Here is an 11,683-nt window from a genome sequence, read left to right as displayed (position 1 = left end):
AAACTCAAGGGATTTGTGATTTTTCTCATATCAAAATAGAACATGTAATCTAGGTCCTTGTTGTCTCTTCCTCCCCAGATTTTCAGCATTTGACGTACAGCTGTTGTCTTTCCAACTCCAGGCTTACCAACCAGGAGAATTTTGTTCTCACGTGTTTTGAGTAAATTGTCTACAGATATTTCCTGTTCATCCACAGGAATATAGGTCTTCATTTTTTTACGCCGGGTTTTCTTGCATTTTTTGCTCTTTAATGTCATTCTTTCAGATGGTGTATTTTCATAAGTGTCTAATACCAGTGGAGTGTAAGACAGATTTGAACACTTGTACTTTGGTAGGAATGTGTTGGTTTGTTTCCACACATCTTCTGATAGTTTACATGCTTTTTTCTTTAACTTTTCCTGGTATCTGTGGCATGGTGTTGGACCTAAAATGACAATAATAGAAGGAGATAATAAATCATCCTTAAACTGACTGAAATACCTATAGACAGTATTGTTGTACAGATTTATGAGTTCAAGTTTTAACACTGTATTCACAATGCAAAGAGTAATCGCAATATCAGCGTTCAAAACTGTTTCTCCTTTATAAACATTACCTGTTAAATAGTTGATTTCCTCATCATCTTTGAAAGAAAAGCAGCTGATCCATTGATGTAGCTCTGGTCTCAAGGTCCTCTGTCTAGTTATGTCAATGATCTTCAGTAATTCATAGCAGGCCGCCTCTCCTTTGTCTGTGACCCTGTCCAGTATTGTTCTTCTCTTATTAAAGTCAGTATCCTCTGTCTGTATGTCACTGACCTCCTCCTCAGTGAACACTTCTCTCTGGTACAGATTCTCCACAATAAGGGAAAGATTCTGTAATCCTCCATTCACCAGGTTGATTCTGGCGTTCTGTATGTATTCCACAGCTGACTGACTTGTAGACGCCATGTTCTCAAACATGTACTGTAACCTATACTAACCTGAGTGCATAGGTTTTTAAAATGATAATGTAAACTGGCATGTGTTTTAATAATGTTACCTTAGCAGATTTTAAAGTCTTATATCTGTCTCTTAGTGTGATCTGTGTTGTGTTCTATGGTTGTGCTGATTGAAGTTTAGATCCAGACCACAAACATCTGCTGGTTGCTCTTTTAATGGGAACTGTATGGAGGTTGTGTCTCTGTACAAATCAATACAAAATAACAGAAATGATCAGTGATACAGTCTCCACACACACACACACACACACACACACACACACACACACACACACACACACACACACACACACACACACACACACACAGTTTAAACCTTATTTTTGCGTTTTCTCTTTTTTCATAAATTAATGCACTATTTTATACTTAATTCTAATATATTGTATAGCAGTGTCGTGCACAAATAGGCATAATAGCAGATCTACAAGCTCAGAGTGCAATGCATTGCAACATGTTGTGAACTTGTAGATCTGCTATTTTCGAATATTTTCGCCTGTATGCCCACAACATGGCCAAAATTGCGAGGTCAGGTTGAAAGTGGTTAAATGTGTGTGGGTTTTTTAATAAATATTTAACCACTAAACAGTATTAACAAGAGCTTGTGACAGAATAATAACTACATTGGATTAATTGGAACACATGTACTTTTTTCCCATGTAGTACAAGTACTGTTTCAGACGTACAAAGTTCACCCCCAACAGCAATGATATATGACTATAAAACATATTATTAATAACAGAAGTTATTAGTAACAAGTTGAGATAAATGAAATACTTAGTCACAGTACAATAATGTGTTTAAGCATGCTAAACACAAGTGATATAAATGTAAACAATGAACAGAGAGAATGCACATACCTGTACGAGTCAATACAAACAGAAATATTCTGCAACATGAAGTCTCTTCATCAATCCTGTTATCAGATAAACACAGAATAGTATTAGGAACTACACTACCATGAAACATGAAGAAGAGCATTTACAAAGTTTATATTTAAATGAATGCCCCACCAATACTTTTGAACTTTTACTCAAGTACATTTTGAGTTCCGGACATTTACTTGTAACAGAGTATTTCTATTACAGTATTGATACTTTTACTTAAGTAAAATATCCGAGTACTTATTCCATCACTGAGGAATGCTTTTCTGACTATTAGTCAGCTTTCATCATAAACAATAGAGATCAATCTAATTCATGAACTTATTTATTTAAATTAATGTTAAATATGACAGGAGGAAGATATACCTCCGATCGCATCACGTTTGCCCATCACAAAATAAATCTGCAGTAGACCTATAGATTAAAACTATAGTCCTGGATGATAATCATTTCAGTTAAAATGTTAGTGTTTCACTCCTTAATGAAAAGCCTCTTGCTTGTGTAAATAACAACATTTATAAACAACGCCCTGAGGATGTGATGTGACCATAAACATCTGTGAAGTGTTGGCTACAGTATCTACACAGAGTTGGACGGCGTCTGGCCGGTACATTTTTCACGCGCACCCACGGTACAGGGCATGCGCGTGCCACCCCCCTAGACCAGCCAGCCCAAGTAGGCCACACAAAATGGCTACTGTGTAAACAGGTTTACCGATGGCGGTGAGCGTCCTCATACACAGTATAAAAAAAACACAGCATTATGGCTTCACTTCTGCTGTGGTTGATTGATTGATTGATTGATTGATTGATTGATTGATTGATTGATTGATGTATTTTATTTAGTAAGACATGAGAACAACAGTACATGGAAGTACAAATTCACAATACAAGGTATTTTGGTGGTATCCCGCAACGAGAATGCCTCCAAATGTAATTAAGACTAAAATTTAAAACATCGTTTTTGTTTTCCCACATTACATCTGGTGTGTTTCTATATTTCTGTAGGGTGTGTAGTGTGTTTCCTACACCTTTTCAGCTCCTATAATTCAAGGCATTCATTGAGAAGATTTACAAAGACTAAAACTAAGCTAAAGTAAAAACTAGTCCTTTCCTACTACTATTTATACACCCGTAAAAAGTAGTCTATTTTATAAACCTAAATATTAAAACCTAACGTAAACCTAATATTAATCATCAAGGTTATTAGACCTTAATGTATGCGCGCACGCGCATGCTCGCGACGTGCGCGCGCACGCAACGTTAAAATACCGTTAAGGATGGGGGGGGGGGGTCACCATTACACCACTGCTCATCAGCAGACACCCTCCACAAGTTTTATCAAGTTCATTAACAGAACATGTATCTACTATCTATGTTGTATTCTGACCACAGCAACACAGCAGAACTATTAAGGATAAACAACACATTAACATGAGAACGAATTCAATAATAATGTTACTGCAACAAAGTCACGACTGAAACTCTAGGCCTACTTAGGCTAATAATATGGTTCATCTCACAACTAGTCTAGTAGGCTGCTACACTAGCTCTAGAAGGTCACCAGACATGTCGACCCAAGAGAGCTCGACCCGGACCGGTCGACCGGCTGTCGACCCGCTTGGACCCGACAACTCGACCCAAATTCGACCCGGACCGCGCGAGAGAGAGAGAGAGAGAGAGAGAGAGAGAGAGAGAGAGAGAGAGAGAGAGAGAGAGAGAGAGAGAGAGAGAGAGACCGCACATTGGGTTTGACTGGGTCAAGTGGGCATGCTTGGGTTATTTACCCGCCTCCTTGTCTGTCTGTGCATTTTTATAAACGACAACATCTGCACTGTGTGCAGCGTTGCCAGGTTTTGCGAGAGGAATAAGCAACCAGGTCTATGAAAACAAGCCCAAAAGAAGCGGCTACGTGAGAACTTTAAACCTGGCTTGAAAATAACCGATCTACTTGTGAGCTTGTAGATCTTCTATTTTCAAAAACATCTTGAAGACAATGTGAAAAAATTGGAATATATATTTTTTAAAACATTTTAATGACACAAATGTTGTATGGGGGGTCCCTGGCATAAAATATTTTCAGATGGGGCCATGGGGGTCTTCAAGACAAATACATATTAATTTCGGGGTCTTAGACATGAAAATGTTTGAGAATCACTGGTTTAAGCAACTACCATACATACACTTTAGAAACAAGCTCCAAAAACTGCAACCCGCAACTAACCAATATTTACAAGCAACTTTACAGAAAAACAAGCCCAAAGTCGCTTATAATAAGCCGACATGGCAACACTGGGGAACGAGGTTATGGGATTGGACTGGATGGCTAAAGAGTATGCACCCCATAGCCTGGAGGTACAGTTGCGCTGTGATTGGCTGAGAGACAATATTTTCCATATATGGACCACAAGTGGCTTTTATTCTTATTCTACTACATGAAATGTTTGTTTGAAACTAGATGAAATAAGCAAGTATCTAAGATATGAGGTAGTCCCCCCCACGCCCCAATATACACACACACACACCACCGAATCGCCTGTTAATAAATGATGAAACCTTCATGAAAGTGTTTTCTTGCCTGTCAACCAACCTGTCAATCGCGAGATTCGCAACAAGCCCTTCTCCCCAGGATATGGGATCTAAACGGACGATAAACTGCTCCTTTCCAGCACTCACACACACACACACACACACACACACACACATGCACGCACGCACGCACTTACACACACACACACACACGCACACGCACACGCACACACACACACACACACACACACAGAGACGCACTGGTGGTGACTAGACCAGCCTAACATTGAGTTGGAAAAAAAGAAAGAAAAATGAACGTCAGTCTTCAATATATCCGTTCCATATATAAATTAAACAAGTCGTCGTGTTTATTATTCTTTTTTCTTTTTTTTATATCATTTGAAAGGTTGTATAGAGGCAACGCGGTCATGACTTTAACACACGCACGTAAACACGCACCCAGGCCGTGTAATAACCTATAGGCCTCTCTCTCTCTCTGCCTTCCTGTTGGTTATATCATTTTAGTTGACCTTGTAACAGTAAACTCATGTACTGTACTGGTACCTTTTCCTGTGCAAACTTCAATCAATCTAAAGGATCTGGTATTTCTATTATTGGCATATCTTTTTAATGTTAATAATGAGAGCTATACATTTAAGGAAGGATAGGCTATCATAAATGTTTAGCTTCAGCCTATTTCCTTTTCATCACCTCAAACACTGATGGATGTAAGACTTGTATACATGCTTAATGTCCCTTTAAAGTTAAAACTGTATATAGAATGCAGATGCAGAGAAACACAGAGACACAGAGCCATCAACAACATCAATCACATTCCTAAGGCTATCAGCCATCATCATCAGCACCATCATCCATCCATCCCCATAGCAGAGTAAGACCTCTCCTAGGGGTTTTGTGAATAATCACATGAAGTATAAAAGTCAGATATATAAGAAAAGTTATAGTTATAATGGTAATGCCTTTATTGATTGTATGCTGTGCTTTGAATACACTATATTATTTGTACACAGCAAAAAGTGGGGTGTTGTTAAATGTTTTACTCTTTATACCAGAGTTAAACACTAAAGGGATTAGACAAATAACACTTTAAAACAGTTTAAAACATTTATTTTGGTAATAATATCCCAGTCCAGTCAGTTTTTCTGTCATTCATTCCAACATTATGAATGAAGGTATAACATACAAACTTTCATCTGAAACACTGTATGAGCTCTGAACATCAAATGGTGTATACATTTTAAGTTCAGACAGTGTAATTATACACCAGTGTGGTGTAAACATGTCTCGACAGAGAAACGCAGGAAAACCTAGCCGCTATAATGACTATGTTCTCCAGGAGAAGAAGGAGAAGAAGGGTCGGAAAAGAATAGCTGTGCCTATACCAACTACAAATAAAATAACAGTTACTTTAATTCATTTCACCTCTTGTGTTGTGTTTAATGATGGCAACTAGTGTAGATCTGCTACTTTCAAATGATTTTAGAGGAGAGGAGGACAAAACAAGCTTACAATATGTACTCTTAAATATACTATAACACTTCTTTAAAAAAAGTATGCAACTGGGGGAGCATGCTTACAATATTTACTCTTAAGTCTTAAATATACTATAAATATACTCAGGACCAGAATACAACTATCGTAGACATATTTATGATTCTGACGTTTTCAATCTACGTGAGTTGTAGGGTTCACCCCCCATGGACACAGGGACTTTCAGCACTATACCCCGTAGACACTCCAAACATGTACAAATTGAAAATAAAGGTGCTTACCCCCACGCTCCAAATGTTAACTCTGGCTACGGGGTAGTAGTTTAATGTAAAAATCCATATCTTTCAATAAAGAAGTGTTTAATGCCGTCTGTGGCCGATTCTGTCGGAAGTTCCCAATGGGCGGTAGTGACGCGCCCATCTGGTGAAACCCGGAATTACACTCAATGTAAACAGGAAGTAAACGAGGGGGGGAAATGACGTTCGGCCACAGACGGTATTAAAACACTTATTTATTGAAAGATATGGATTATTACATTAAACTACTACCCCGTAGCGAGAGTTAACATTTGGAGCGTGAGATTAAGCACCTTTAATTTCAATTTGTACATGTGCTGTAAGTCCCTGTGTCCATGGGGGGTGAACCCTACAACTCTCGTAGATTGAAAACGTCAGAATCATAAATACGTCTACGAGAGTTGTATTCTACAGCTACTGCTCCACTACATTTAGTAGGCTATGAATATAGATCTAAGTGGTTGAGGATAACTTGGTTTTAAAACCTTAAAATTTAAAAACAAATAATGAAATAAGACAAATGTTTTCCTACCATTCTAATGCCCGTATCAGCTTGTCAGCCAGGTGTAAATTCAGCGAATACATGTGGCTGGACAAAATCGAAACAAAAAAGACGTGAACTTCCATAGGAAGTAGACTGGGTTCAATTCACTTTGTACCTTAGAGATCCGGTCTGGGTCCAGAGCGGATACGGAAACGGTGCTTCCTTTGATATGAATTGCAAATGACCGGATACAGTAGGCGGGCTCTAGACCGGATCATGACGCTGAGTGGCAAATAAGGTACGCGCAGACATGCGCGACAATCTGAGCCAGCCAACACCGGTCGCAAGAGGCGTGTATCCAGGACCAGGACCATAATGCATACAAGCTCCGCAAAGACCCGCCCTTGGAAACGCCCTGCCTGCCTCTGATTGGCCAGAGCTGGTTGCCTCGTCAACAACTGATTCAAAGATTCTTAGTAGGTAGGCTATGGGAGTTTTTTGTCGTTGCTCTGTTGCAAATGCAAAGGCTGTTCACTGAGTCTGTACCTAGCAGCTTTCCTTAGTTTTGAGTCGTTCACCGTGCTCAAGTATTCTGCCAAATGTGCCAATGTATATTCAGTGGTGGAAAAAGTACTAAAATTCTTAAACTTAAGTAAAAGTACCAATACTGCAATATAGAAATACTCTGTAACAAGTAAAAGTCCAGACTCCAGAATTAAAAAATTACTTCAGTAAAAAGTACAAAAGTATTGGCATCAAAATGTACTTCAAGTACCAAAAGTAAAAGTACTAAAATATTTGAAAATAGCAGATCTACAAGCTCACAACGCATTGCGATGCGGCCGTTGTGAGCTTGTAGATCGTCTATTTTCAAATAGCCCAGGGGGGGCGCCACGACGGGACGCGCGCGGGGGAGAAACCGCGCGACAGGATGTGCATTAACCCCAACTTTGCAACTACTTTCGCCTGCGCCCTTCACCGGGTATGGTCTAGTTACTGTAATGCACTCTGGAGCAACTTTCTGACGGTTCTTAATTTAGGGTCCGGGGATCACCAGGGGTCCAGATGGATCCTTTGGGGGTCTGTAACTCTGAGAGTGTGCAAATGGAACCAAATGGACCCTTACGGGTCAGTGACTAGAGGGTACATTTCTATTTGTACTCTCTTATAGTTAAATTAACCCTGAGGATTTTGCAGTGTAGACCTGGGTCCCAGTGATATCAATTGGTATCAATAGGGGGTCTATTAAGACCCCCTATTGATACCAGACAGGCAAACAGACAGGCAAACAAACAGACAGACAGACAGACAGACAGACAGACAGACAGACAGACAGACAGACAGACAGACAGACAGACAGACAGACAAGACAGACAGACACCTGACAGTAATGATATAGGGGTCAGGCCTGGTTGAGGCACAAAGGAGTTTCCCCAGTGACTTTGTGTAGTGCTGGGGGACGATAAGTCTGTGTTAACCATTAACACTATACTCTCTGAGCAACATATTTCTACTCAGGGGTGGAAGAAGTACTCAGAAGCCGATTCTACAAATGCCAAGTAGTTCTTTCAAGATTTTAAAAAAATGTTCAAAAATAGCAGATGTACAAGCTGTGCGCTTGTACATTTGAATAGCCAACGCAAAAATCTAAAATGACACAGATGCTTTCTCGGTTTTAATGGGTATAAGTAAAAGTAGCGACACCACAATGTAGATATACTCTGTTACGAGTTAAAGTCCTGTATACAAAATATTTTTGCTATGCGTATAGAAGCTTGTGGATTGGCTATTTGAATAGCAAAAATGAAGGATGAATTGGCTGTTCTGTAATAATAATCAAAATCTGTAAAGCAACTTGTAACTAAAGATGTCAAATAACTGTAGTGGATTAAAAACATTTGCCTCTGAGATATAGCCTACTTGGGTAGAAGTATAAAGTATTGCAAAAGTGGATATGTTTAAGTGAAGAAAAGTACCTAAAAAATACACACACATAAAAACAGGAATACAAATCAAAGGCTGCAGTGAAGTGAGGGTTCAGCATCTTGATTCTGTTGACTTTTGGTACATTCTGTTTGGCTAGAAGCCAAGACGCATGATATGATCGTTGTAGAGCATACATGGGCAACTGGCGGCCCCCACCTTCACTTAATGCGGCCCGCAGGTTAATATCGGAATACTGATATATTATTGATTTCAGCTGTTACAATTCCAAACATGACCCGCTTTAATTACTTCAGTCTATATTAGTAGCTTAATGACTATAGTATTAAAATTCTATTGTCTACTGTTCTACTTCTGCCAATGTATTGTATTTAAGTTCATAAAGTTAACAAAAGTATAACTAAATGCATAAACTAAATGCATTTGGAATACAAAAATATATATATTTTTCAGGATTCCAATTAAAAAAGGGCAAAAGAAACAGCAGATCTACAAGCTTAAAACTGCGACGTGTTTTGATCTTGTAGATCTGCTATTTTTGCTGCTTTTGTGTGACATAGAATGGCCCGAGTATATGAAATGTGGCCCTCTGGAGCGAGTCTGGAAATATAGTGGCCCTCTCCATCATCAAAGTTGCATCACCCCTGTTGTAGAGAATGTCTTATCTCACTCTGCAGCCATGCTTTCCCTTATCACAGCTCTGAGATGTACTCAGTAAAGGTGATGGAAGTGATATTTTTGGTTAAAACCAAAAATATCACTATTAGTTTAGTTAAAGATCCATTAGTTTAGTTAAAGATCCATATTGTGAGAGTAATCATTGCTGTAGAGCAGTGGGTCTTCAACAGGGGTTCCGGGACCCCTAGGGCCGCCCTCAGAGTTACTAAAGTTACAGAGTTACTTTTTTTTACATTAACCACTTGAACCCTTATTCTAGTGGAAACATCTGCTGAAAATAGCAGATGACGCGTTGTGAGCTTGTAGATCGGCTATTTTGTTTTAATGCGGCGTTGTTTAATTTGTGTTCAATGATTCGTGCCTTCACTGCTCTGTCATTTCCTCCTTATAAAAACATACACTGAGATTGTGCAAACACGTAAGTGCTCTCCCTATCTCTAATCCCCCCCCCCCCCCCCCACACACACGCACGCACACACACACACACACACACACACACACACACACACACACACACACACACACACACACACACACACACACACACACACACACACACACACACACACACACACACACACACACACACACACACACACACCTCACCTCACCTCACCTCACCCCCTAGCACTCCTCTCTCCTTGTATCTATATTGTGATTACATGTCTGTCTGTCTGTCTGTCTGTCTGTCTGTCTGTCTGTCTGTCTAATTGTATATTCTCTCCTTTAGGGATCCCTGGACCTCACTTTGGGAACCACTGCTGTATTTGGCGTGGCATGCTCCCCATGAATTGAGTACGTGAGGATCCCATTTGAAACAAGCCATTGCGGCTTTGCTGGGCGATCCATTTTAGTTGACCTTGTATTGTAAACTGTACTTCCATGTGCTTTTTCACTGCAAACTTCTAAATAAAGTATTCAATCAATCAATCAATCAATCAATCAATCAATCAAAGCATTCCGTTTAATTCATGGTCAGATTGCTCCAGGTATACATTGGACTCAGTGGTGTAAAGTAACTAAGTACATTTACTCAAGTACTGTACTTAAGTACAATTTTGAGGTACTTTTACTTTACTGGAGTATTTCCAATTGTCTATATTTTTTACTTCTACTCCACTACATCTCAGAGGCAAATATTGTACTTTTACTCCACTACAATTATTTGAACACGTTACTAGTTACTTTGCAGATAAAATGATTACATTATAAAACATGCATTAACCACTTTAGCCCTATTTTATACCTAGGCTATACCTAGGCTCACAACGTGGTGCGATGCGACGCGTTGTGAGCTTGTAGATCTGCTATTTTCACCGTAAAGTATTTTAACTAGGGCTGTCAAAAAAAATCGATTCATGAATAAATCGCGATTCTTAATGCCACGATTTTAAAAATCGATTCAAAATATTAAAATCGATTTTTTAAATTTTTTTTAAATTTTTTTAAAAATTTTTTTTTAATTTTTTTTTTTTTTTTTTTTATAAAATCGCAATAAATCGCAGAATCGAATATCAATTAATCGCAGAATCGCAATTTTAATCGAATCGGCACCCTAGAAAATCGCAATAAATCGCAGAATCGCAATTTTAATCGAATCGGCACCCTAGAAAATCGCAATAAATCGCAGAATCGAATCGAATATCAATTAATCGCAGAATCGCAATTTTAATCGAATCGGCACCCTAGGAATCGATTTTGAATCGAATCGTGAGGTAAGTGAATCGTGACACCCCTAATTTTAACCACTTAAATAGACTTAGTCAACTGATCCTGAGTTGGCTTTTTACTTGAACCACTTTTTTTCTGTCCACACCAACTCTCTTTGCCAAAAATAGCAGATCTAACAGCTCCACAGGTCAAAGCAACATTCTTCTACAGTAGGTCACCACTTTCTGCTAGGATCAATGGGCTTACAAAGTAAAACAGCGCCCCTTGGTGGACGTGCATTGTAATCACCAGAACAATATCATTCTCATGACAGACAGACAGACAGACAGACAGACAGACAGACAGACAGACAGACAGACAGACACAGGGTAACTCTGAGAGCGTAGTAAATGAACACTCAGAGTTGAAGGCAGGCAGGCAGGCAGGCAGGCAGGCAGGCAGGCAGGCAGGCAGGAAAGAAACACAGGTCAGGTGCAGATAAGAGTAGAGTGATAAGAATTAATTAAATAAATAAAAAACAGTTCAACAGTAGTACAACATAATTCATTTGAGTCTACATTTTCAGTAGTTCAGAGTGTGTTTCTGCATAATGAATAATGTCATGTTGGACTGTTGCTGCATAGAAAAAAGGAATACATATCAAAGACGTGAAGTGAGTGTTCACCACAGTGATTCTGTTGACTTTGTGCTTTTTGCTTGGCTAGAAGCCA

At 39.2% G+C, this 11,683-nt stretch overlaps 1 protein-coding gene across 1 annotated transcript in view; it reads right to left on the bottom strand.

Annotated features, from left to right (window-relative positions):
• LOC311061178 (protein NLRC5-like) overlaps window positions 1-912 on the bottom strand; it is a gene marked incomplete at its 3' end in the record, with an annotated part of 6,630 nt that extends 5,718 nt beyond the window's left edge. The window contains exons 1-2 of the mRNA XM_084079737.1: window positions 596-912; window positions 1-424 (exon numbers count right to left, since the gene is read on the bottom strand). The exon at window positions 1-424 is cut by the window's left edge and continues 1,197 nt beyond it. Coding sequence (XP_083935863.1) covers window positions 1-257 — 257 coding nt within the window. The 5' untranslated portion in view covers window positions 258-424; window positions 596-912. The remainder of the gene's footprint in view (window positions 425-595) is intronic.
• Window positions 913-11,683: the final 10,771 nt, after the last annotated feature.

This window comes from Gymnoscopelus microlampas, assembly GCF_963454915.1.
Source record: "Gymnoscopelus microlampas genome assembly, chromosome: 15".
Classification (NCBI taxonomy): domain Eukaryota; kingdom Metazoa; phylum Chordata; class Actinopteri; order Myctophiformes; family Myctophidae; genus Gymnoscopelus; species Gymnoscopelus microlampas.
The sequence above is the reverse complement of the archived record's forward strand: the minus strand, read 5'-3'. Positions and strand labels throughout refer to the sequence as shown.